At 52.8% G+C, this 24,662-nt stretch overlaps 9 protein-coding genes across 9 annotated transcripts; 4 read left to right on the forward strand and 5 right to left on the reverse strand.

Moving 5' to 3' along the window:
• The first annotated feature begins 225 nt into the window (after positions 1–225).
• On the forward strand, positions 226–976 carry GLOTRDRAFT_111590 (uncharacterized protein). The gene has a single exon (XM_007869346.1). It carries the CDS (start codon positions 248–250, stop codon positions 725–727), a length of 480 nt encoding a protein of 159 aa, XP_007867537.1. The 5' UTR covers positions 226–247; the 3' UTR covers positions 728–976.
• A 269-nt stretch (positions 977–1,245) lies between these two features.
• Positions 1,246–4,457, reverse strand: GLOTRDRAFT_139569 (uncharacterized protein; the record flags this gene model as incomplete). Its single annotated transcript, XM_007869347.1, has 19 exons — positions 1,246–1,697; positions 1,751–1,824; positions 1,881–1,900; positions 1,949–2,021; positions 2,071–2,165; positions 2,219–2,239; positions 2,294–2,519; positions 2,571–2,670; positions 2,718–2,776; positions 2,832–2,851; positions 2,900–3,021; positions 3,071–3,087; positions 3,142–3,171; positions 3,228–3,302; positions 3,355–3,466; positions 3,988–4,058; positions 4,120–4,188; positions 4,247–4,369; positions 4,427–4,457. 19 exons carry the CDS (start codon positions 4,455–4,457, stop codon positions 1,350–1,352), a joined length of 1,686 nt encoding a protein of 561 aa, XP_007867538.1. The 3' UTR covers positions 1,246–1,349.
• Positions 4,458–8,113: 3,656 nt separating this feature from the next.
• On the reverse strand, positions 8,114–8,987 carry GLOTRDRAFT_94567 (uncharacterized protein; the record flags this gene model as incomplete). The annotated part of the gene is made up of 3 exons (XM_007869348.1): positions 8,114–8,283; positions 8,335–8,548; positions 8,607–8,987. The coding sequence occupies 3 exons, from the start codon at positions 8,985–8,987 to the stop codon at positions 8,114–8,116; spliced, it is 765 nt and encodes a 254-aa protein (XP_007867539.1).
• A 276-nt stretch (positions 8,988–9,263) lies between these two features.
• Positions 9,264–11,192, forward strand: GLOTRDRAFT_111592 (alpha/beta-hydrolase). Its single transcript, XM_007869349.1, has 7 exons — positions 9,264–9,727; positions 9,809–10,108; positions 10,166–10,339; positions 10,396–10,508; positions 10,585–10,759; positions 10,820–10,946; positions 10,996–11,192. Exons 1-6 carry the CDS (start codon positions 9,296–9,298, stop codon positions 10,856–10,858), a joined length of 1,233 nt encoding a protein of 410 aa, XP_007867540.1. The 5' UTR covers positions 9,264–9,295; the 3' UTR covers positions 10,859–10,946; positions 10,996–11,192.
• A 904-nt stretch (positions 11,193–12,096) lies between these two features.
• Positions 12,097–13,846, reverse strand: GLOTRDRAFT_139571 (uncharacterized protein; the record flags this gene model as incomplete). The annotated part of the gene is made up of 3 exons (XM_007869350.1): positions 12,097–13,162; positions 13,220–13,419; positions 13,507–13,846. 3 exons carry the CDS (start codon positions 13,844–13,846, stop codon positions 12,905–12,907), a joined length of 798 nt encoding a protein of 265 aa, XP_007867541.1. The 3' UTR covers positions 12,097–12,904.
• A 2,456-nt stretch (positions 13,847–16,302) lies between these two features.
• On the reverse strand, positions 16,303–17,841 carry GLOTRDRAFT_139572 (glutathione S-transferase). The gene is made up of 7 exons (XM_007869351.1): positions 17,459–17,841; positions 17,248–17,402; positions 17,086–17,188; positions 16,959–17,018; positions 16,871–16,902; positions 16,702–16,819; positions 16,303–16,642 (listed from the first exon to the last, which is right to left on the reverse strand). The coding sequence occupies exons 1-7, from the start codon at positions 17,495–17,497 to the stop codon at positions 16,463–16,465; spliced, it is 687 nt and encodes a 228-aa protein (XP_007867542.1). The 5' UTR covers positions 17,498–17,841; the 3' UTR covers positions 16,303–16,462.
• A 644-nt stretch (positions 17,842–18,485) lies between these two features.
• On the forward strand, positions 18,486–20,764 carry GLOTRDRAFT_139573 (uncharacterized protein; the record flags this gene model as incomplete). Its single annotated transcript, XM_007869352.1, has 18 exons — positions 18,486–18,577; positions 18,641–18,669; positions 18,740–18,792; positions 18,845–19,094; positions 19,151–19,214; positions 19,268–19,315; positions 19,374–19,427; positions 19,485–19,511; positions 19,578–19,688; positions 19,740–19,749; positions 19,812–19,835; positions 19,889–19,915; positions 19,971–19,997; positions 20,051–20,106; positions 20,170–20,259; positions 20,317–20,393; positions 20,452–20,539; positions 20,594–20,764. The coding sequence occupies exons 4-18, from the start codon at positions 18,895–18,897 to the stop codon at positions 20,762–20,764; spliced, it is 1,074 nt and encodes a 357-aa protein (XP_007867543.1). The 5' UTR covers positions 18,486–18,577; positions 18,641–18,669; positions 18,740–18,792; positions 18,845–18,894.
• A 188-nt stretch (positions 20,765–20,952) lies between these two features.
• On the reverse strand, positions 20,953–21,461 carry GLOTRDRAFT_111595 (uncharacterized protein). Its single transcript, XM_007869353.1, has one exon. It carries the CDS (start codon positions 21,423–21,425, stop codon positions 21,186–21,188), a length of 240 nt encoding a protein of 79 aa, XP_007867544.1. The 5' UTR covers positions 21,426–21,461; the 3' UTR covers positions 20,953–21,185.
• A 1,984-nt stretch (positions 21,462–23,445) lies between these two features.
• GLOTRDRAFT_18905 (uncharacterized protein) lies at positions 23,446–23,678 on the forward strand (the record flags this gene model as incomplete). Its single annotated transcript, XM_007868976.1, is given in 2 exon segments — positions 23,446–23,544; positions 23,556–23,678. Coding segments are annotated over 2 exon segments (222 nt in total), but the record flags the coding sequence as incomplete, so codon positions are not given.
• Positions 23,679–24,662: the final 984 nt, after the last annotated feature.

Genomic DNA, 24,662 nt, shown 5'->3' on the forward strand with positions numbered 1-24,662 from the left:
GGAAGGTCTACAAGCGCTTCTCACATTGAGTGTATCTTCCACCGATGCGTCTCATACCCCGGTGAACTCTGTTTCTGGCTTGACAACACCTAGTGCCTCGCCTGCGAGGGCTTCGCCGATATCTAGACTCACCTCGCCTCCGCTCTCGGTATCTCCGGACTCTCAGGGGACAAGATTCCTGCAGCCATCGCCCGAACTCCTTGGCGAGCGCTATAACAGTGCAGTCGGTCGTATCTTCGAAAGCACCATGAAAATCAGCGAAGTGCTGAAGACTGGCGTCATGAGCGGGTGGTTCAACCCTGTCAACGTTAGCCCGGTCCCTAGAGAAGCGAGTCTCGGACTATGGTACGACTTCAGGAGTAGGCACCAGAGTCGCAGCCGTCGCGACAGCTCTGCTAGTAGCCAGAGTTATGCCAGCGGCAGGAGTCTCAAGGACGCTCTAATGGGTTGGAACGATAAAGCGCGGTCAACGTTTGACCCGGCGATCATGGAGAATGTCTATAAAGATGTAAATCCAACAAGTCCCGCAACGGACTCTGATCGCGATCAAAACGTTCTGTGCACGGTCGAGTTCGGACTAGTCTGCATAAGAAGAGACAGCAACGGGACAGATGCGAACGGTAGCAAATCCCCTCAACATGAGGATCGGAAAGGCGAGGAGTCGATGTCCTGCACATGGCTGGTAAAGCCGAAGGTGCTGCTGGAAAGCGTGCGGGACATATTATGACCGGGGCACGCGGCGTAATCGAGATGGTTGGACATTCCGGTTGCCCTCCGTGTGCCCGCCCTGCCCGTCCTCTCCAACAACAAAATTCTACCTGCATATGTTGCAAACACGCAGCAGGAATTTCTTGCAGATTGCTCTTGTTTTGGTCAAATGTGCTTTCGTATTGCTCTTCTCTGCTGTAACTCGCAATAATCTTGTGTCATACAATTCCTGTGCTTGGGTTCGTGACAGGGACGGTGTACCTTGCCTCATCTACGTTATCTATTGTATTACTATGTAACACTGGCATATTGCATTCGCCTGATCCTCGCCCCAAGGGATCATATATATATATATATTGTGGCATCCGATTGGCAGGAAATGCCTGGTCGTTACATTGTCGTCGACGTACCAAGCCGTGGCGTACTCAGGTGCGTTTCTTTATGTTTCGCGTCTACTGTCTGGGCAATGGTAACGGATCGTATATTTCCCTGTCGAAACCGATACACGACATAAATACTAAACATACACAGGCTGCAGCGACGCCTTCCGAGAATAACATATGCGGATAATTTACGACTGCGTAGTCCGTCAAATTCTTGTCCATTTAAATTACGCGCAAGTCGCCAGAAATCCCGGGTGATCAAGAGGTGATAAATGGTTCAGGCCAAGAAGCCAAAGGAACCCCTGAAAGACCCATCCCTTCTGTCATAGCTGTATTGACTGTAGGAAGGTTCCTCCATCCCCCGATATTGCACGCGGAAGCGGCGGTATCGATGGGCGAATACGGCGTACTAGCGGTGGATGGAAGAGAGAAGAGTGCCGAGGTGCTTGCTTCGGGACCGCTCTGGAGAATATAACTCTCACCGTACGAGGGGATAGCGCTCGACAATGGTGCTGAAATCTGGATATTAGCGGCCAGCGCGGCCTCTATGGTCGATACTGTCCTGTCCAGCAAGCTTGATATCGTCTGGGCCATGGGCCACACGTCCTACAACAATCAGCACTATTTAAATACTAGCAAACGCGCAAGAGTGTACAAACCTTAGCGCCTGCCAGAACTGTTTGGCACTGTTGCAGTGACAGCCGAGTGTGCGGATTCCAGGGCTGCGATTTCACTATTGTATAGAGATAAAAATCTGGAAGCGCATCGATCTGAGGCGGCAACACTCACAGACAACGAGGAAAATCGCCCTGGGAGGGTCTTAAGCGACGAGAATGTAGCAAATGCTTGCCACTCACGCTGCATCCAATACGGGCCCTAAAAGGAATGGGGAAACTCGTGCCAACGAATACTTTGAATACCAGACGGATGCTGGAACGCAGTTGAAACATAGGAGATGCAGAAGGCAAATCTTCCTGACCTATGGAGACAACCCGACTGGCTGCGTTCTGGCATTGAGATACGGCTCTAGCACGCAAAGTGTCTGTCAGGGGCGACTCGAGACGGCCGGAGAGGCTGCAGACATGCGAATCAGTGCTTTTACATCACAGGAATGACATAGATCCCACTTGGCCTCCTCCACTCGAATGCTATGGTGAGGTCAGTTACGCATTTCTTACATACGTGCTTCGGGAAATACGCACAAGCCTCTATGCAAGACAATACAAGCCCACCAGTATTGGGCGTGTAGAAGAAGCACAACGGGTGCTGTCTCCGCTGTTCTGTCCGACTCAAGCTTCAGGATCGAGGGAAGCTCCAAGTACCATTTCTCCAAAGCGTCCTCGATTTGCGATATGGCATTATACATTGTAGAATTGCCTTGATACGCATTAGGGTATGCCGCCTCGATGATGGTGCTAGTGATGTTGGCTATGGACACACTTCAGCTGCGTAGTCATGCAGCCGCGATCGTTTACTCACAGAGGCGGCCCAAAGCATCGAGGTATTGATTGATCATATTGGAACTAGTCCTGAAGGGCGGTTTGAATGCAGACGGGGATCTCTGCATTTCATCTCCGACCTGGAACATCGTTAGCGAGAACCTTAAGGAAAGGACAATTCTACTACCGTTCCGATGCTAGAGGCTGGGACGTCGGAATCTAGAGGACGGATTGCCATAGTTCGTCCTGAGATTACAAATTACTTAGGAAAGGTACATCGGCCCATTACCACATGTCTCACCTGTAAAGGCGGCAGCAAATCTGAACAGAATGAGAACAAGAAGCTGACACCCGCTGCAATATACTTACCTGTCCAGAATAGCACAACCCGTCCATATTTGCAGACGCAATTCCTGATCAGACTTAGACAGAAAGGAAGCAGCAGAGTGCTTCAAACTCTCCGGAGAGCGATGCATTCCCAAGCTCCGTGCCTAGCAGATCTTATCAGACCAGTAACTGTATATGAACTGTGCCAAATACCATGCTGATAGCGATGTCTGGCGTAACATGCCGTCAGTCATCGGTCGCGGGTAAAATCATGTATGCCCTACCTATGAACACAGCAGCCCAGCTTCCCGAGCCTTGAAGTTCCCTTGAGCAGTCAGATCCACCGGAACTAAGGCACGGTAAGACGCACCAACTCCTAAATCGTAGTACCCCATCAAAAGCAGGGCCTGGCATACCATAGGGCATGTTGTGTTCATCGTGTTGTCTGACAGAAGATCACGTCATGGGATGCCACATTGCAGTCATGACTGTCTCACGGAAAAGTTCCATAGCAATCATATGGTAGGTCTCTCGGGAGGAGGAGTCGACAGAGAAGCTGTCGACATGAGAGAAGCGGGCGGAAAGGGAGAAAATCGCAAACAACAAGAACTGGAACGGTAGATCGGCAGAGGTTGGTCCAGTGGAAGTCAGGTTTCTGCGCAGCTCTTCAGAAACAGAACGAGAATAATGGCCGTTATCTGACTAACCTCATCCTGAAAGGGTGGCACTTAGAACGCAGAACTTTCAGAAGGCGGAGATAACTCGCCTTTGCTCATACATTTCAAAGAAGTAACGCTTGTGTACCACGGGGAACATGGGATGGATAGAGTCAAAGTAGAACTCTATCAGGGTGTTCTGTACATGCTGCTGTGGCATTGAAATATTTAACACATCGCCATATTGAGGCGATTGAAGCTGGGTCAGAGAGAGTTGCGCCGCCAATTCCAGAGGATTTCTGCAAAACGTAAGGTACTTTGTGTGAGGAACAGATATGATAACTCTGACCTATGAGTACCCGTGCTGGCACATTTCTGAAGAAGATAGAAAGCACTAGCTTTTCCATAATACCGCAGCTGAATTTCCTCTCGATTAAGCGGCAAGAAAAGCAGGAATTCAGTGCTGAGTCACACCTGGGCATTGTCATCAGGTGACATTTCGTCGGGGTCAATGTACGCCAGCTGCGTAAAGCCCTGAGTGCTGCCTAGAGAGAACGGATCAAATAAACCGAAACTACGCCGGATATCAGCATAGAGCGGACTCACATAATGAGTCATCGCTGGCCTTACGGTCAATGGCCAACGGTACCCGGTTGGCAGCAGTCGACGCAGTGTCTGATATGGCACAGATGTCACTCCAGTAGTTAACCTGATGGTCGCTTCGGCAACTCACCGACGGGCGAACGAGAACTGACGGATGACGGCGAGTGGGAGAGGCGGATGTCCGCATCTGAATTCAGCATGTCTTTTAGACTGTCGCCCCAACTACTACTGGGAGTAACTAGGATTTGGTTATCTGAGGATGGACGGGAATCATTAATATACCGCAGCCACTGTAAGTAAAAGAACTAACCAAGACTTGCAGTTAGTTCCTCACGACTCATCCTTGACTGTCGCTTAGTCAATACGGGACCATCAAGCGCGTCGTCAGGGATGGACTTGGAAATTGAAGTTAGAAAGTCCTGCTTTGTGGAAGCGAATGGACCATCGGTTCGTCCTTTAGGGCCGAATGGACCATGCTCGACCCTGCGTATAATTTGCTGAGCGACGGGATCTCGCGAGAGGGTTTCAAGCAAGCTACGAGCACGGTGGTCCTGGCATCCAATGATCGCTCCTAATAGTGCTTCGGCCTGATGAAGTCGTCTCTCGATGGCGTGAATATATCTAGGCGGAGAAGATGAGACGACCGCTTATGAGATTGACATGTGTGACATACCCCTTTGGCGGTCCTCTCTTATGGCTTGGACCTGAAGACATATTATAGTAAAGCGCTATAGGTGGCCTGAGAGAAGAAACGTACCAGCGTATGTGCAGGCTGCAAAAGTATGTTAGTTCAGTGTCAATGCCACAGAGAAATTGGTTTACATAGGCCTAGCGTGGTGCAGCCGCGACATGGCCGATCAGGTCCTGCAGCTCTCTCGCATTTGCTCTTCGTCCTCCTGCAATGGTCGCAAGCTACATTTCCGTTCATGAATAGTTTGCAGATGTTATCGAACTTTGACTCGCCTCTGGTGCTCCGTCGACGAGACGAATGGTCAGACCCCGCACGATCTCCAGGGAAAGTACCGTCTTCGTCAGAATGGTCGGAGAACGCGATAGGAGTACTCATATCTGCGGTGCTCGGTATACCAGCAACTGATCGACTGCCTGTCTAATATATACTCTCCGTGTGACCTTCTTCTGCAGGCGACCTCACGAAGAAGGTGTCCAGACTGGAACCAAGACGTAAGGAGAATATGATGCGCTCGAGAAAGTCGATAATATCTAATCCGAGACGAGACCATGGAGTAACTGTCCTGGATCAGTAGAACAGAACACCTGCTTCGACATCCCGCGAAGCCGGTCATTCAAGTTTGGGTATCGAAAACACTTCCAGAACATTAGTATGCGAAGAGGTCGGCGGGGAATGTCATCAGAAAATCCTTGTCGGGCATAGATCGCGAAGAAGTAATGCGATTGTCCCGAGGATGAGCAAGGAACCCGTTGCGAACCATCTCAAGCCGCGCATCAGTGCGTGACGCTCACTTCGTCCACGTGGCTTCGTACTGACAAGATCGATTTTTCGGCTCTCTGCTCGCGTTATTCGGTGCGCTCAAAAGCTATCCAGATCTTGAGGATATGTGTATACCTCCACTACGTCGGACCGCACAGCGTTGGAATGTCAATCGTCAGATCCGCTGGAAGATCTGAGCTGATCAGAGAATCAATGTAAGTCCCGAGTCTGATTCAGATGCCTAAAACGAATCATCTTCCTCCAGAACCGGGTTAGGTCCATAATTGAATATCCTCAAATATGTTGCGTGCAATACGTAACACGAGTGTGGCGCAGAGTACAGTAGTGCTACTGACTGTCTCGACCGCTGAGGTCTACAGCGAGCAATGTTGGAGAACTCAGGTACTCATTTGTCTGGGTCTACTACAGCGGCCTCGATATATACGCCAGCGCCAATGCTAAGTTGGACTGGCTCGTTGCCTGTAACATACAGTATAAGAAACATATGACTGTATTTTCTGTGGATATGCGATCCAACCATCCCTGAGGGTTTAGGCGTTCGATAGCTGCCTTCCTCCGTGGCCTGGCGGCACGTCTTCAATGGTCCAGGATAGCGCTGCTTGGCCTTGTCGAAGCAAACCGTCTGATCGTTTTAGATTGTGACACCGGCTTCGAGTATTGGAAGAATGTTGTTAGTTTAAAGCCGTCGTCCTCGGAATTCAACTGGCGATTGGATGGTATTCCTTGAATATCGAATTGAATCAAATTCAGCGATGTTAAGCAGAAACATTAGTGAGGGATACCTCGAAGAATTCTGGGTCTAGGTCGCGGAGATATGGCCCGAGTTGATACGCGGACTACTAGTCACTGGGGATTGAGAGGCTCCACGGTCGACAGTCTGGAATCGATCAGCTCAACGGGCGATAATGAAAGGTCCCCGGCACCCTGAATTACGTGTGATGATCATGCGGTCAAAAATGCTGTCGGTCTTACTGTGAGTCGGCCAGGCGAGGGAACCATGGGCAGCCGCTCCATGTCGATTTCCGCCCGCTCGGCTGACCTAGACAAGGCTCGCCGTCAAAGGGATGGCCAGGTTTAGTAAATATCGACCAGATAAGAAGAAACGCACATATATAGAACATTCTGGGGATATCTGTGAGTTCATACATGACGACAACCCGAGTTTTGAGTCTTGGGGAAAGCCATGAGAGGTAGTGTCCAGTCATTCCTCGATTCCGTGCCTTTATACTGGTCAGAGCCTCGTTGCATGGAGTTTCGTAGCCTCGTTGCAGTAGTTTCGTAGCCTCGTTGCAGTATTTTGGTAGCCTCATTACAGATGATTTCATAGCCTCGCCTGATAGAAGAATCTCCGGGCACCGAGACGTGTCAGCAAAATAGAATCCGTAGTGCGTGCTGCTTCTACCCTTGAGCTCAGGGAAACCCAGGCACCTGGAAGAGGGCTATCCCGCTCGGAACAACTGCCAGTACCTAAGAGGGAGACAAATGCTGATGTTTGACGAGCCAATGGGTGTGGAGGGCCGAGGGCCGGTCCAAGTTGGATCCCGGTATCGCTTCGTACCCTATTTCTTTAGTCCAGACACTTCGTAACAGAAGTTTGGTTTAGAGACATCAGAAACCCTGTATAACGGAACTCACACTGTAATCATTAATGAATGATCGTTATATTCTCATCGATGTCGGACACTTAATCGTAGCTTGACTTTCAGCAAGAAGATGAGATACTATCGTCCCTGCGGGGTGAGTGCCATGTATTTGCCGGATACGTACCTCTGCAGGGCCATGATTCACAACGCGGGCGAACGGCTGGATGAAAAGATTTCTACATACCGTACGCTCAAAACTTTACTTCCAAGAGAACATCTGCCCATGCGGTAAAAAATGTCGAAGAAGCACGTACCCTTCGGCTCAAAGCACGACCTATACGTACACACTACAGCCACCGCTTCGAGAGTGGATACCTTCGGTGCCACACAAGAATCGCAAGCCATTTCCACCTGCGACCTAACGTTCCTGATGACGGTGTTACATTCACACCGACAAATGGCTGAGTTATAGGGCTCACCAGCAAATTCGAGGACGTTATCGGAGCAAGGGGAGCCCATCATGCTCTCTGGGGGAAGACTTGTTGTATACCAACTCTAAGAACCGCCAGCGCACAGAGAAGCTTCCGTGGCGATCTTACGTAAGAATGCAAGTAAGTTCGTTCAGTGGCACTTGTCCGTTTGCAGCCTGCGAGGGAGCCGACCTGTTAAGTATTCGCGGCACCGTAAATCTCGCGTATCGACGCCACCGGCATGCATCCCTAAATAGCGACGGGGGCCGACCTTATGTATGAGATAACCTCCTTATGGGAAAAGAGCTGCTCGAGGCGGCCTCCCGACTGTTTGAGAGTGGACGATACGCAGCTTTTATGCAAGTCGCTCGCCGACTCGCTCCTGTCTTCTGTAAGGTGCTGGACCAAGCTTTATAAATAGAGTACATGGTACATTACAACCATAACTGGAGTCTCAATCTGAGGGTAGCTCTTCAAGAATTTGAGTGCCGCTTCGTCATATATTCGATAGATGCCTTCAGGATGCGCTCTACTACAGCGAACTCTTCGTCATTCCTGGGTGCGTAGACCATGAGGAACTGACGCGGGACATTTCCAAGCACACCACTCAAGGGATGCCGTTCGCCCCATCCACGCTCGATAACTAGTGGACAAATCAGGATATTTTCAACTGAAGGGATGCCGCGGCACTCACCAAGCTTGCAGTCTCTAGACGACAGTATCGCATGCACAGAGAAGTCACTGGACGCGTGAAGGTGCAAGATTTCGCTTTGGGCATCGGATGCGATCTTGTGTGGCGGAGTTCCTCGGATGATCAAAGCATTGTCCACTTTCTCGTGTGGCGAGGGCATCACTGCTACGGTCTTCTCGTACTCTTTCGCCAACCGATCCATTAGCTCTCGCAGTTTCTGTTTCGGATCAATCGGGTTGAATGGCCGAACGCGGAGCTGTGACTATACTTCCTACCTGTTTAACGGCCTCGTCAGGTATTTGATCGAGCTGTCGCTGAGGCAGAAAATGCCATCCCGTCCGAGGACGAGGACCAGATCGGTATGGTATACTGGAAGATTCTCCGAGGCAGCTCTCAAAGCTGTCGGCCCCGTCGTATTCGGTCGTACTGAGAGTTTCTCTGCCGAGCGGTTTGACGAGTGTGGAAATTAACCAACCCCAGGGATTCAACGGCAGTCCTCCGGGACCCAAGGAAAGGTAAGCTTGGTAATTCCTGTGTAGCAGTATGGTAAAAGCTCCAGCCACACAAAGGGCAGGTATCACGGCAAGACTCGTTCTCCGATAAATCGGCGAGTCGTCAAGGACAGTGTGGACGTCCATCCCAGCATTGGACTTCATGGTCGCGCGTTTCTTGCAATATGCCGTCCCGAGCTCGCGTCCTTTATCGCAGCAAGTTGTGCTCCTAACCCCTTATTCTGACGCAATTTGTCGAGCCTCCATTCCAAAGCCATGTTTCGGCCTTGGTCGCTAGAATGATCAAGTGTGTGGCGTCGCATTTAGTTATGACGTCGGACAAGTAAGTCAACCTTGGCCCATTGCCAAAACTGGTAAATGCCGACGCCGAAGCAGCGATGCCGTCGGTTGTCCGAAGGCCCACCTTGCCACAGTCCAGCTAGACGGTCTATTCGTGGACTTGATATGCTTTCATGCTGCAGATACCTTTAACATATTTTCTGGCCCTATTACTCCGGATAACAGCTCTATTCACGCCCAGCAGTCGCAGCGGGAGGACACCCGGTCTGCAGTTCGGTCTGCGCCATGAACATGCAGTATCTACCACTGGTCGAGTCGTCTTCAAGGATGCCTTGACTCAAGCAATACCCTCCGCGTATACATTGCATACCAAGGATATCACGGCATACCATCCATCACTGCGTTCGGATGCCATAGCTCGTATAGGGAGAGCTTCGTCCATTCACAGCCAGGTATGCGAGGATCAGCTTTGGGAGGAGGAGGAAGTCCTGGGACCGGATGTGGAAAGTCGCGAGACATTGCTGGAATTGGCCAAGATGACGAATAACGCATATGTGGAACCCGATGACTCGCAGTGGTATGATCTGGGTTCCAACTGGACAAATGTACGCATCCCTCCTGACTGAGCAGGCTTGCCCTCTATTCACTTGACCTAGCGCTTGAGACTCAACCGACGAAATTTCTAGGCATATCCAGTGGGCTGGGAACCCGATGAGGACGGCTTCAGGGGACATGTGTTTGCTACACCTGACAACTCTACGATCGTGCTATCCATCAAGGGCACGTCCGCTGGCTTCTTTGGAGGCGGCGGACCTACTGCGAAGAAGGACAAGCTCAATGACAATCTCCTCTTCAGTTGTTGCTGTGCCAGGGTTGACTGGACCTGGACGCCGGTCTGCGGTTGTTATCGCAGTGGTAACAGATGTGATATAGATTGTCTGGAACGGTCATTGATCGACGATAGTCTGTTTTATCCTATCGGAACGGTAGGCGTTGTATGCTCGATATTGCGAACATAGCTAATAGCGATCGACTCTTCTCAGAATCTGTATAATAATCTGACGTACATGTATCCTGAATCCAATATCTGGATAATTGGACATTCGTTGGGGGGCGCGTTGGCGTCGTTGCTGGGTGTTACGTTCGGGGTACCAGTAGTTACCTTTGAATCTCCCGGAGAGAAGATGGCAGCTGGAAGGCTGCATCTTCCATCGCCAGTTGAGTCTACCTCCAATGGTTGCGTGATGACGAGTCTCACATCTCAACCATGCAGCCATCTACGCATCACGTTACCCATGTCTACCATACCGCTGACCCCATCCCTATGGGCACATGCAACGGTATTCTGTCCTCTTGCGCATTAGCCGGCTACGCAATGGAAAGTCGGTATGTCCTAGCTTCCACGATCTCGAGTCATGCTCTGGCGGACCTTCCGTCGATGCTCATATTGAACGGGTTCCAGCTGTCATTTAGGCCGGTCAATTATATTCGACACTGTCTCGAATCTGTCTTGGGCCGTCGACATCCGCACGCACGGAATCGTCAACGTCATCGAGAACCTCCTGTCTCACCCGTGGGCGCCGAGCGAAGAAGTGGGAAGAGAAGTCCCGGAACCCACTCCGGAAGACGATTGCGTGGTAGGTCCTCTTGTTCCGTCCTGTTTGCTTCCGTCCTTGACGTGCATCGAATACTGCTAGGAATGTTACGATTGGGAGTTTGGCGACTTCCCTCAGTGATCCGTAGATTGCCAGCCTTCTCTCGGTGTCCATTCTTAATTGTGTATTCTTACAGATTGGATACGTGTTTATCAGGGTTTTCGCTTCTGTAAGGCTTGAAAGCTGTTTCTGCATCCTGTTCTAACAGACCAACTCAGGTAATATCATATACTCATACCTGCATCCCACGAAGACAGTTTACTTTGTCACGAATAAAGCTGGTCCTTGTCGCCTCTTTTCTCCTCGAAGAAAGATCCATATCGACACATCGCCCGAGACAACTTGCCCTACACCGCATGGTTCGAGCGATGGCCAGAAGTTGGAACCGGAGATCGACGTCGACGGACTCTTCTCCTTCTCCCGAAGCCAGATGCCCCGACCCGATCGCCCCGACCTTATTTGCTCGTCTCTCCTTCTACGTTGCGATCGCCACCCCGCACGTCACCGCGCCGCGGAAGCGAACGCGATCGCGACGGATCGGTGTAGCGGGGAACGCAGCGAGACAGGATGCTGTGTTTCCCCCGTATGTCTGCGCGACTCCTGCCGGCCATCGAGATCTCTCGAGGAGGGTGAGATGCTGCCGTGCGTATGCAGCAGAGATGGATGGTGGCGCGCGGGTGCTGCGAACCCTCCTCGGGTACGCTCGCGCGCGCGTGACGCAGTCCGCCGTGTGTTAACGTGTCAGGAGACGACGCGGTCGCCGGCGCGCGTGCGGGGTACGCTGTTTGCTTGTCTCGTGGAAGCGGAGTCCGTTGTTGCCGCGTTGACTCCAGCAGCGCAAAGAGTGAACATTCGATGTGCATGTTGCGGCGTGGACACCCAGACAGGTCTGCGAGCAGCGCGGGTCCGCGATTTTGCCAGAGACGGTACCGGCCGTATGCCTTGCAGCTCGCGTTCGAAGCCTCCCTCCACGTTCACGCATATGCACCGCGCTCAAGCGGCGCGCACGAGCAGTTTCCATCCTTGCATGGCCGTACGCGTCCAACCGTTGAAACAAAATTGGCTCTATCTTCTGTCGATCCCGTAGTATGCCAGTTCATGACCAGAAAAGCCACCCTCGTAAACCGTAAAAGGGACAGTCGGCGGGGAGCGTGATCGTTCGATGTCATCCACACGAACCACACTCAGGCTCCCAAGTCGATACCACACCCCTATAGACAGGATTGCTCGCCTATCTACTGGCTATTGAGCCGGAGACGTCGTTTACAAGTCTATACCACACATGTTCGAAGTCTGACGAGGAATAAACACCACGAGAATATGCGCAATGCCCTAACAGCTTGGCAATTCAAGTACAAGTCGTACAACGTAACGTACAGATGATACAAATTGCAACACTCATCAATTTTACAGACAGACAGAAAGAACGAAAAGGAAACCGCCCGACTCGGTACACTGATGATACAAACAAACAAACAAACCCATCCCAATCCGATCCGAGAAGGCTAACACTCTATGTTGTGTCGCGTTTTTGCCAGTATTAGTGAGGCGGAGGCGATATGTGCAGAGGTGATACAAGAGCAACCAGATGGACGGATGTCGAGGGCGAAGCGGGTACCTGTCGTGACCCACGAGCCCAGTGGCGCATCCGCTTCAATTGGTCGCCGAGAATGAGTGTTGTCCGTCCAAGAGAACTGGCAGGCAAGGAAGTACGACCAGGTGAGGCAGATGGGGAAGCTGTGAGCGACACGTACGATGCAGCCCGAGTTTGCGGTCGGACCGAACTGGCAAGAATGGTTATGCCAAGGCCAGTAGCCCACTGTCAACATTGAAGTAGACGCCAGGACCATAAACCCAGTATCGTATGAGCTGCGACGAAAGCGAGTACTGCAACGGGACAGACAGAACGCAGAACTGGAATGAAGCCGAACAAAACGGATGGTTTTCAGGGGATGGATGGGCAGTAATAAGCTGAGGTATGATAGCTAATATGGTTGCTTGCCGAAGGTAATATTGCGCGTTGACGTTGAAGTTGATATGTGCTGTTGCTGTTGATACCCAAACGAGAGACTTGACGACCCGACGAGGCCCCCCCCCCCCAATCTTCATGGCTCCCACCGACCGCCTCTAGTTGAACCCGTCGAAATGCCCCTTCAAGATCCTCTCACCCATAGGACTGGGTGCGCGTCTGATCGACCCCGTATTCACAGTAGCGCTCCGTGGCTTCCTCCTCGGGGAGGAGGAAGCAGGCGGGTTCGGAACCGAAGACATATTGCTGACTGGCTCAGCAGCGAAGGACGATGGCGGAGCTGCGCTGGGGGACATAGGGGTAGGCGGGGGAACATGAACGTTGGCAGAGGGGGAAGTGGGGCCCGGGATGGGTGGCTATGGAGTGTAGAGATTAGTTCACGCAGTTGAAGGGATAACATGAGGACTACTCACCCTAGCGAAGGCGCCGCTCAAGCTGAGGCGCCTGAGGAGACCTGCTCCACGGCTGTCTGGGGCAGCTTGCGGAGAGGGAGCGACAAAGCTAGAGGACTGCTGCGAGAAGCGCCCACCGGCGTACGCAGTGCTTGCTCTGCGGGCATGGGTAGGGGTTGGAGTGGCGTCGCGGTCGCGGGACGCAAAGGCCTCGTCGTCGTCTACGAGGAGGAAGAGGGCGTCAGCAAAGGCGTGAAACATGGGGGGGGGGGCGAGAGGGAGAATGTGGGAGTTGAGAGCTGACATACCATCGGTGACGGCACTGCCAAAGCCCCTAGCCCGGAAGGGGAAGGTCGCTGCGGCGGGGTTCTTCGTGGGGCTCTGAGAGAGAAAGTAGGAGAGGATGGGGGAGGACGGGGAGACGGCGGCGGCGCCCGAGTTGGCGGCGACGCGGGGGTTGTTGAGGGGGAGAGGCAGTGTGGGCGGGGTGCGCAGTGGGAACGGGGACGACGGGGACGCGGAGGCGTCGGAGGCGTCGGAGGGTGTCTGGGAGGGCGAGCGGCGGCGGTGGTGGTGGGCGGGGTCGATGGGGATGGGGGACGAGTGCTTGACGGGGACGGGCGAGGCGTTGGCGACGGCTGAGGACATGGCAGAGAGAAGGAAAGAGAAGGAAAGTAGAAAGGCGGGGGCGACGAGAGGGCAGGTTATATAGCGCAGGATCGAGATCCAGCGACCTTGCTGCGTTAGGAAGCCGGGCGATCCCACGCATCCGCTCTTCACGCTCTTCACCTGTGACAGAGTCTCCAGCTGCGCTCTATTCCTGGCCGCAAGTGTGCTCCAATTCACCGCATGTTCCTTGGGCACTGTCTCCCGTTGCTCGCCCTCGACGCGGACGAGCTGGACTCGCGCACGGCTAGTGCAAGCCAGCGCAGCGGAAGCTACAACAGTAACATTGATCACATTGCATTGAGTGGCGCCCCGTGACTGATGTGCTCCATCCGTCCAATACAGTTGCGTTAAATCCAGCCCAAACCTCTCCACTGCGCTGGCTCGGGGCTTGCCTTGCGTCTTCTTCGACCAACAATAGCCTTTCTTCCTTCAAGTTCCTTGCCCCAAGCTGATCCTCTTGTCCCCGCCAGTGTTCAGCCTCACTGCGAATGGCCAACTATCTATCCCACTGGCTAAATCCAGCTGCAGCGCATCGCACGCTTTTATTATCAGAAGGTTCGGTACGCTCTCTAAATTTGTCCAACAATATTGAGCATCCGATCTGCTGGGCTGTCCCCCACTCCATTCAAGCGTACTATCTTGTCGTCAAAGCTGTCTTTCGGCACCTTACATCTCCACAGTCAATCCTGTGTGGTGCGCCTGCAGTCCCCGGCCGCTGTTGCCGTGCTTTGCGCGTCCACCCACTCGTCCTGGATCCTCCCAGACAATTCCAGCCCGGTCTGGTTCCAGTGAACTCCACCTATCTATCAACCGTCCTAAGTTTGTGTCCGATTACCTGGGAATAGACTTGACAGCCAAATTCCAGGGAGCTATTCGCTACGCTGATGGTAGCTACGGTTTTTAGACTCTGCGTGTCCGATGGACAGTCTCGAGAGCAGGCAGCGCTGTTTGAACTCGCCCTGTTCGTCGCAGTGAGCCGCGCCCACCGCTAGCTACCGTCGGCAAGACTAGCCAGAGCTTCCTGCCATTACTTCTGCGAATGTTGGCCTCGACGCGCACCCTGTGGGCGCCAAGGAGTCTCCCACAATTCTCCCTGCGGGGTGCGAACTTCTCGAGGCTCATTCAGCCGTCACAACCTGCACATATGACATCGGTCATGCGTCGGACGACCTCCACTGGTGACCTAGTCTCTTCACCTCCGTAGACTCTAACCTGGCGCTAATCCCTTGCGTCCGCTATCGGGTCCAATTGCCTTCGTTCACGTGTGATCCGACAGCTTCCGTTCGTTCGTTCTGCATAGTCTTGAAATAAAAATACGTATGCCAACCTCTTCCCTGCGACAGACTGCCGAGCATCGAGCGTCCGAACTACTGGGCGGGGACTCTCCCTCACTCCCTGCTCTGCCGAGACTCCGAGCACTACATCTGACCCTTAACCCCTCAAACCCACTCTCTTCTACATTCTGACGCCAGCACGCAGAGTCGTCAGCTCTCCGTCGATGCTGAAGCTCTTGCGTTACCACGCCCCGTCCAGACAGCCCTGGTCCCTGGGCCACTGCACCCGCCCATGGCTACTTCGGGTTTCGCGTGCAGTAGATCGTTCGCCAACGAAGACGATATCGATGTGCATCTCTCGTCTCACTTCCGTCCCCGCTTGCGCCCGGATCTGTAACCCCAGATTCCATGCACACCCATGGAGATCCCGTCCTTCCTGAGCCTGGCTTCCAGCCGCCCGCTACCTGCTAGAAAGCTGTACGCAGTCTTGGTATGACACGGTTTTCGTCCACTCCTGCGGATGGCGCGCGAGATGGGCACTCCTGACGCCAAACACCGCGCGACAGTCAACTTCGCAACACCAACCCGGACTGACGATCTCTCAACTTGCCCGCGCAGGTGTCAACGGGCTTTTACCAGGCATCGCAGCTCTCCCGAGGTCAGTGTGGGCTGGAGCCTCTCCGTACATGTGTCGTCGCAGCGGGTTCTCCATTCCTGCCCGGGCTGCTCCCGTCGCCGCGCTGTGTATTGTCTGAACCTTTCTCACCAGTGCTTCTGGTGTGGCACTGCGGCCATGCGCGTCTACCGTCCGAGAAGTGCATGGGTCCCGGACTCCCCGGCGATCCGTGTCCTGCCTTGAAGGTGCCCCTTGGCCCTTCGCCTGTTTCTTCGATGACCACCCGATCGCGCTTGGACGTGCCAGGCCTGTGCCTCACCGGGCCTCTTTCCCTTGTGCCGCCGATCCAGAGGACCGTTTCATCAAATCAGTCTGATCGTGGGGGTGTGTCGACAGCTCGAGGGGTTTCCGTCGTGGTTAGCTCGTTCGCTATGTGTAGTTAGTTGGCAATGATAAGGAGAGGCATTCCGATCCCCGCCTCGCGTTCAATAGCTTTTATGCGACGAGCGCGGTCGCAGGATCTTCACGTCCCTGCGAAAGCGAGCATGAACTCCGGTCCCCAACACAAGCATTCCATCCACCATACACATTTCATATACCAAGAAACAAGTCCCTCCGTCACATCGATAAAACTGACAAGCAACGTATCCAACATCAAGCAATCTAACACAATTTTTGGCTGACCTCTAAGCACGCCAAACCGATTTACTTATGGTTCCCCGCAAAGAACTCCGCCGCCCGCACGTTCCGCTCCGCCCACACCTTCGCGATCGCGGGGCGCGCCAGCATGCGCCTCACCCACGCGTCCACGTGCGGCGCCGCCCGCGCGACGTCCCAGTCCGGCAGCGTGCGCCGCAGCCCGCCGACGTGCCAGGTGACGAAGGACTGCCAGGGTAAGGGTGAGTACGGGAAGAGTGGACGGGGAGAGGGGGGGGGGGACGCACGAGGTCGGCGACGCCGAACTTGCCGCCGACGAGCCAGTCCTGCTTGCGCAGCACGGACTCGAGCACGCCGACGACGCGCTTCATCTCGGTCTCGTAGCGCTCGATCGCGGAGGGGATTCTGCAGGTCCGGTGAGGACGGACCCTGGTATAAAGTGGAGGAGCTGCTTACTTCTCAGGGTGGAGGGATTTGAACCATGCGGCCTAGCAAAGAGGTGCATTAGCAGCCGGGCTTTGTAGCATGATTTGGGGAAGTGTACCTGTCCGAAGTAGGGGCCCTGGCCGGACGCCTGGAAGAGCAGCCACTGCAGCTGCGTGTACTATCCAATGATACCGAGTCAGACCTCTGGTAATGGTAGTCAGAGAAAACTGCTTTGAGACACGAACCTTGTCGTTGTCGTTGTTCAGCGCAAATTTACCCTCCTTGTCGTGCTTGTCGACCAGGTACTGCAAGATCGCGCACGACTCCCACAAGGTGAAGTCGCCGTTCCTGCGAGCGAGCCTCAGTTAAACCAAAGGAGCCGTGCGGTAGGGGCAATATAGACGTACGTGTGGTCCACGAGGGTGGGCGTGCGTCCGTTCGGGTTGAGATCGGTGTAGGGCGGCTTCTTGTGCTCGCCGACGCTAAAGTCCAGGTAGACGCTCTCGTACTCGAGGCCGAGCTCTTCCAGGAGCATGGCGACCTTCCAGCCGTTGGGGCCGCTCTGGTAAGGGCCGGTGAGTGAGTATCGAGAAACGCGAAGGGGTGAGGAGTCCGTACCTTGTGCGTGTACAAAGTGAAAGGCTTCTTGTGAGACATTTCGGAGAACTAGTTGTGTTTGTGAGTAGGTGGGCAAGAGGCTGAGGTTGTCTTCGTTGGTTTGCTTTCCACCTCCATTTCCTGGCCTTAGCTTTTATACCTTTGGCCTCCCTCCTTGTATCCGGACCGCAGTGCAAGGCTGTCCCTACAAATCCACAAGGGCCCTATCCTCCCCTGACTCAGGCAGGGGTTGCATCACCCTGCGAGACATCCCTGTGGCTGACGCGTCGACGAGAAGGGCTTGCGCCGCCCTCTGCATCAGCTATTAGCGCGAACGATCAATGCTATCCCTGAGCAAATAAGACCTCATCTGGACGAATATCTGGGAGGCATCCGGTGGAAACACGATCCGACGCTACGCAATTGATCACTCGAGTCATAAATCAGTAGCAGGCTGACAGTCGCCGGCTTCAGACATATCCGGATTGGGGTATGTCGTAGGTATGTCGCGTTTGCATCGGGCGCAGCCTCACAGGACGATTGATGACCTCAAAGTGATGAACTCAGTTGATTTCGTGACTAGCATCATCTATCTGTGGTAGAGTACTACATAGTACTCATAGTCTTCCAGTGTCATCATCGATCGCAGCACAAATTTAAACACGGTGGTATAAGCAGATAATAGTGAGTTCTTACCACTAGTCCATGTCTCCAACGATAGACTTGTGCTAGTGTTGTGGAATGTGAACTTTGAGGACAAGAAGCAGAGATCGCTCACTTATTAGAGACCTGCAGTCGGTCCAAAGTCGGTACAAGGTCCCGATGACGAAAACCCACGTAAAGCTCTAGATCTGAAATCCTTGTTTATATCGAATCTGCGCCAAGGCAATCCGTGATTGGTCGAGGAATGCTCCTTCTTTAATCTCTGGTCTCGTGGACTCCTTCGAGTGCCTTGAGGACTGGGAGCACGGCGTTCTATTTGTGGTTGGATATCGGAATGAGGGCATCGGCGCTGGCAGTGAACGGCAGACGCAACACATTCCCGTCTCCCTCGACCACTGGCATGTCTGCAACGCGAACGACGACCTAAACCTTTACGTCGTCGACCTCGAGGTGACCAGCAGTGGACCATATATATATGTGAATATTCGCCGAATGATTCCCCGCACTTCACTCCGACTGACATCTTCGCTGTATATTTAGTAGCATTGAATTGCCAGTAGACCCAGGAGGTGCGTTTAGAGCGCCATACGCCTTACATGAACGAAAAGTGGTTCGCTCTTCTTATAGACTGGTCTGTAGAAATAACTGCGCAGTCTCACAACCTCGCCTATGGGCAGGCCGGTCCATGCGACGTGAGCCTCATGCTTCTCCCAGTTCCTCACCTTGATGATCCTATCTGTGAAGAGCGCCAGTAACTAGGAATATCTGAGCTGGACTTCGAATGCGTCGGCGTCATGAACAGCGCAGGCCCGTTCACCCTTCCAAATATCAAGGCTCATCCACAGGACTATATTGGGCCCGGCCTGGTCAGCTCGTTCGTGCAGGCTATCCTCACTGGTATCATCTATAGCCAGTCCGTGCAATTCTGGACTCAGTCGCATCGTGAAACACCCATCGTGAACTGTCTCGTGGGCTTCGTATCGTCAGTGGCAGTGTAAGCACTTGTGTCATCCGATGGTCCTGGTCGCAGCTGATTACGTTCTTCTGTAGGTACCAGACGGTTGCCGCATTCTATGTCACATGGCGGGCTCATGTTACATTATATGGAGACTGGGTGAGCATGAGCATTGCCATTGTGCATCAGATGAGGACTGAGCTTGCTTACAGGTTAATGCAGTCAATTTTGCTTGGCCTGATAGAACGCAGAACGTAGTCGTCAGTGCGCCGAAAGCAGAGCAGAGAGAGGCCCCTAAGATCTGATGAATATTCATAGACGACGGTCATGTCTTGCCCCGTTCAAGTCTTCCTCATCTGGAGATGCTACATTGTGAGTCGTGTGCCTGCTTCGATGCTGAAGTCTCGACTGAATTTATTCCCCATTGAGTTATCGAATAGGAAGCTCACGACTCTAGTCAGTGATGCTTATCCTTCTTTGAACCAGTCAACTTGACGGCTTGTGTTGCGCTCCTCGTGCTAGTTGCCGCTTAGTGTACTATTGCTCGGATGCGTCGTAGTCAGCGCAGTCACTACTGCGATGGTATTCAACTTCGATTTCGTCGCTCCGCTACGAGGACCTGTACCTCCCCTTGTGAGAACCTTTACTTATGTGACCGGTGACCAACGAGCTCACAGATACTAGCCCAGCGACGGTGAGTAATCTGCCGTCTATTATTTATAGTTGGCGAAGGCCAACTGCTCACGGACCTATCAGTCGCGCTGAATATCGAAATCAATTGTTGGTCTCATCTTCTGGTCCTGTGAGTTATAATGTGCTGATCAATGCTGCAGACACATTGAATATGGTATTCTCCGCTGGTAAGTAGCATTGACAGCAAGGGGACACAGCTGTCTGATCTGAACGGTGATACAGCAATGGACGTCGCTTTAACTTCCATACGTAAGTACATACCCGGGCTCTCGAGTTTCGTTATCTCGACACACCAATTGCAGTCTTAGTATATCTGCTTCGGTCTCGGTCAAGTGTTGCTACACATCAGTTTCGTAAGGTACGGGCTTGGCACGCGGATCCCGTTCTTCCGAAATTAACTATGGGTCTTCCGTGCATTTAGGTCCTTTACGGCCTCGTTGCTATTACATGGGAATCTGCGCTTCCGCCCTGTGCATGCGCTATAGCCACCCTCGCTGTCTTCCTACGATGGGTCAGTGGACCTTTTGAGATTTGTATCATTGCATGACTGATCCCCCCTTCCCTCCAGGCGGAGCATAACTACTGGAACTTGGTGTTCCAGGCTACATTGGGCAAATTATACGTGATATCGCTGCTGTTTACCTTGTATGTGTTTGCTTCCTTCCCTCCATACCGGACCTGTTGTCATATCTTGTGCATCCAGGAACAGCAGGGCGGAGCTTCGCGCCAAAGTACGGGCGAATGAACTGGAGTTGCCGGATATATACTGGACGTCTCTCCCACAACCAAGGGTGAGTGTGTCCCCGACCGCGTTGTTGCTTGACACTGACATACCCGCCGAGCAGGGAGATGCCCCCGAGCCCTTTGCTGATGAGATAGACCTGGGTCCTGTGAGCCCTCAGGTGTCAGTGATCAGGCATGCCGTGGAACCCCGTGAGAAGGACAAGGATTGGTTCGCGGGCGGCTCAAGTCAGGCTTGCGGCTCCTCTCCCTCTCAGCCCTCGACCCTTGTGTAACACGAGTCTGACATCCATTCAGACATCGCACGTGGCCCGTAGCGGTCAGAGTCGAGAGCACCGTGAATTATGCGAGAACCAAATTTGCAGTAATGATCCAGACGAGAATGTACGTACATTAGCAATGAACGGAGGGATGACAATGTCGCCCTGAAAGCTCGCTATGGCTCATGCACGGAGGCAGATAGGTTGGCACAGTTCTCCCATATACCATGCATGATCATTATACTAATATAAAACACTACCATATCGTACATGTCTCTCCTCTTGGCGACGGCCCATAAGTTAATTTACAAGAAGATATTACAGTCAATCACTATGTGCAAACACAACCGAATGCCCAATCGAGATGAGAGACGCGAACATGAAAATTGGGTGGATTGGCACGAAGTCGGTTGCCTGCGCACTTCTAACTCCTCAGTCACCCCCTACTAGAAACCTGAATTTGAGTAGTGGCACGAGATGCCGCGAGGGAACTAGAGCTGGGGGGTAGATCGAGCGGGGATGGAGGCAAGAGGGCAGGGTCTTGCGTTGCATCCAACCGCACACCCGATATTGATCGGCTACCGACACCATTCGGCGAAGTACTGCCCTTCGCGGGCAAGTGGAAATACGAGTCGCATGCCGATGCAACTCGGTCGGAACTGGCTTGACGCGACATTGACGATCGGCGACGCTTCAGCGGGCGCAGGCCGGGTGATGTGAATAAAGGCGGCGACGACGGCGCTGACAATGTCAGCGGTGTTAGTGAGTCCGGCGACGACGCTGATGCGAATACAGCAGCAGGTATATGAACTTCAGGAGTTTGGAAGTTCCCGCCTGGTGTGCAATCGTGGAGCGTCACTTGCTAATGAGACATGAGCATCCTCCCAACATCCACAACCTTGTTTGCTTACTCGGCACGGCGCTTCCAGGACGGGGAGACGAGCAATTTTGGACTTGAGAGTCGGCTGTCGCCTGGGCGAAGAGGATGGGCTACCACTACTATCCAAGGGAAGATATAGCGGAGTTCGAGTACTTGAAGGACGACCGATGAATGTGGTAAGCGACATTGAAATGTCGAACTAGTGCGGCCTTCTGTGAGAACAGATGGAGGCTGCGTTCAGGCAAGACCTTGAAGATCACGTCCGAGATCGTCGTCAGATTTATACTTCGTGGCGAATAAAATAATCGGAACGGGGCAGAACGGCTTGGAATGAGTAATCGCGCAAGACAATACAGAGCAATGCTCCCCGAACCGGAAGGAACATTGTGGAAATCAGCGTCAGGCGCAGTAAGTGACACCTCCCGACCGTCATGGATGACGCTCCCATGGAAGTGCATTCGGGAGCGCGTGGTCCCACGTGGGACCTCGTGGACCTCAGTAAGCCAATAGGGCGCAGTCGGCACAATCGGCTTTGCAGTTGACTACCTCCCGCTGGTTAATTCATGGAATATCAGTGCTACTAGTTTCGGCAAAACGTATGTTGGGCTAGAGTCTTAATTGGTGCCAAAGTCGAGCCGGAATATTGCAACTTGACTCACCGCGGAACGCAACGGCGCCACAGGAATCAAGATTGCCATGATGACCAAATCTAGTGAGCATCTTGACAAAGACCGTTGATGGTAAGGTAGATCGGAATCAGTGTGAAAGTCTGAGGGCATAAATGAGGATCAGGAACGTCGTGACGATCCCCCGCCGCTCGAGAGCACATACTTCCCGGTGACTTCGAGCATCCTAGCATCCCACCACAGGTCACCACACAACGCTGCCGTCGCGTAGAAGGAATTGTTCGAGAATTATCTCCACCGTTATTTTGGATCGAGGGGCGGAAGACGAGTACTAGAATAATGGTCGGTTTGACAATACAACCGTTGAGAACACGAGTCGAGAACAGGAAGGAAGTTGCGAGTAGTTTGTCCTCGTCAATCGCCATTCTCTTATGTACCCCACACCGACCCCACACCGATCAAGTTCGAGCGCGCCCTCCAATAAGGCTAGGCGACCGTCCTTCGTCAATATTACACAGGATGACATCAGAGAATGAGGTGGCCGAGACGAAGATGCCAATCCGTTGACTCGTTACGCTGCGATTCGCAGGGGCTGAGACTGATCAAAGTAGCCTCATGGCGATGCGGACTAGGTCCCTACCTTTCAAGCCAAAAGAACCTACAAAGATTTAACAGAGCATGACACTGCGCAACTTAAACCGGTGATTCCTGCAGGTAAGTTGTCGGAGCTACTTTGCGAGCTAGTGGATTTGTGGCGTAGGACCTCGCCGTACGTACAGTTCGCTTGGGTGAAGGATAGAGCAGTAGTCCGTCAGCCCGACTTCCCGTTCGGTGGATAAGCACACGTAAATGACGCACTCAGCTCCAGTTTCTTTCACTTCAATAGTCGAGATCGTTGCCAACCAATACGTGTGACGTTGCCGATGACCTCAGCTCTCTTGGAGGTGGAAGCGCGGGCAGAGGTATAAAGAGCGACGGGGGTGGCCTCTTCAACAAGCATTCCCATCGCACCACATCGACGAAGCTGCCTTACAACGAATCCATCTAGCATCTGCAACAATGGTGAGTAGCTTCGGCATGACTGATAGAGCTTCTCCTGATTATATAAACTCTAGGCTGGTTCATACAAAGTGAGTTGACCTCAGGGACCGGGATTCGCGAGTAGATTGCTCACCGGCGATTACGCTATGCAGGTCGGTGATAAGGTTGAGTATCGCCCTGTTGGCGGAGCCGAGGACAATGTCTCCCACAGCACGGGTGAGATCGTAGATATAGTAGAGGCGGATGGAGTGAGTGACAGCAGTCGGCATATGGTAATGTCGTTATGCCTTACTCACATTCGCGTCCTGCTCAGGAGACCCGCTATGCGATCAAGAATGACAACACCGGCAAGACTACCAACTATCTCGTAGGTAATTTGCTATTCGTTGGCAGCACTGGGACTGACTGGGCCGTTGCAGGAGATGAACATAGTGAAGAAGATATAAGTTGTGGTCACATGTATAACGCAATGTACTCCAATCTGTAATCTTAATATATCACTCGCCTTGCTATAGTGTTTATTATTGTTGTGATGAAATCTGAGGGATCGTCGAGAACACTATCTCAGGAATGAGTAAACTCACAAGTGCTAGCGTTTCTTGGTTCCAGATAAGAGATTATGTATTTTCGCTGCGTCAAATAATAGCGAGAATGCATAACCAATTCCTGTCCGCTGGCCCACAGCATGATCCTACAGCGGTCCGGCGGCGGGCAGAATGCGTACCCCTGTAGAGATACGTGATCACTCTCGGCGAACCCAGGACTGGGCCGAGCGCCGGCTGCAACTTTGTGGTCGGCGGCGAGGTAGATGTAGCGACCGGTTATTGATGGGTTCGAATGAGAACAGTCTGAGAGCAATGGTGGCTGGAGGAATACTGCGCTGGTTGTAATGGATGCCTTTCGGGAGCGCGCCCAAGCATCAAGCAGATCAACCGCAACGACTACCTTAGTAAACTGTGAGATTGACATCACCGGTCACAAAATGTATGTGAACGATTGCTTACTCGTATCCTTGCTGGTGCATGACTGTGTCGATGCACGTAGGACGCATGTATCAGATAATGTCAGCTTCAGATAATCAGGCTAGGGCTGATCGTAACATACGAAATACGACTATACCAGTCTCATGGACGAGGTAACGACTGTTTCCTGACTGCCTGCCAATGCACATTGCCCAGTTCCGAGTCTCGAATCTGTTGAGTACTGGATGTCAAATAAACATGGCTGGGGCCTGGCGGATATCCCAGCCAATTCTGATGTGCACTGCGAATTTCGAATGGCAAAGCACATGGCTCCATTTTCTCACTATAGGCGGGATAACAAGGGCGTGCAACTTGAATACTGACCGTGCTTACAAGTTTGGGTA

Source organism: Gloeophyllum trabeum (genome assembly GCF_000344685.1).
Source record: "Gloeophyllum trabeum ATCC 11539 unplaced genomic scaffold GLOTRscaffold_00009, whole genome shotgun sequence".
Lineage (NCBI taxonomy): Eukaryota > Fungi > Basidiomycota > Agaricomycetes > Gloeophyllales > Gloeophyllaceae > Gloeophyllum > Gloeophyllum trabeum.

Excerpts from the sequence above, each read along its gene's own strand:
- GLOTRDRAFT_139572 (XM_007869351.1), bottom strand. The coding sequence starts at position 17,497 with ATGTCTCACAAGAAGCCTTTCACTTTGTACACGCACAAG. Across the intron at positions 17,019-17,085 it reads TGAACAACGACAACGACAAG|TACACGCAGCTGCAGTGGCT; the intron begins GTTCGTGTCTCA and ends ATCATTGGATAG. Across the intron at positions 16,903-16,958 it reads AGGGCCCCTACTTCGGACAG|GCCGCATGGTTCAAATCCCT; the intron begins GTACACTTCCCC and ends CCTCTTTGCTAG.
- GLOTRDRAFT_111595 (XM_007869353.1), bottom strand. The coding sequence starts at position 21,425 with ATGTCGCGTCAAGCCAGTTCCGACCGAGTTGCATCGGCATGCGACTCG.
- GLOTRDRAFT_111592 (XM_007869349.1), top strand. The coding sequence starts at position 9,296 with ATGCTGCAGATACCTTTAACATATTTTCTGGCCCTATTACTCCGGATA. Across the intron at positions 10,340-10,395 it reads GGCTGCATCTTCCATCGCCA|CCATCTACGCATCACGTTAC; the intron begins GTTGAGTCTACC and ends TCAACCATGCAG. Across the intron at positions 10,509-10,584 it reads GGCTACGCAATGGAAAGTCG|CTGTCATTTAGGCCGGTCAA; the intron begins GTATGTCCTAGC and ends AACGGGTTCCAG.
- GLOTRDRAFT_111590 (XM_007869346.1), top strand. The coding sequence starts at position 248 with ATGAAAATCAGCGAAGTGCTGAAGACTGGCGTCATGAGCGGGTGGTTC.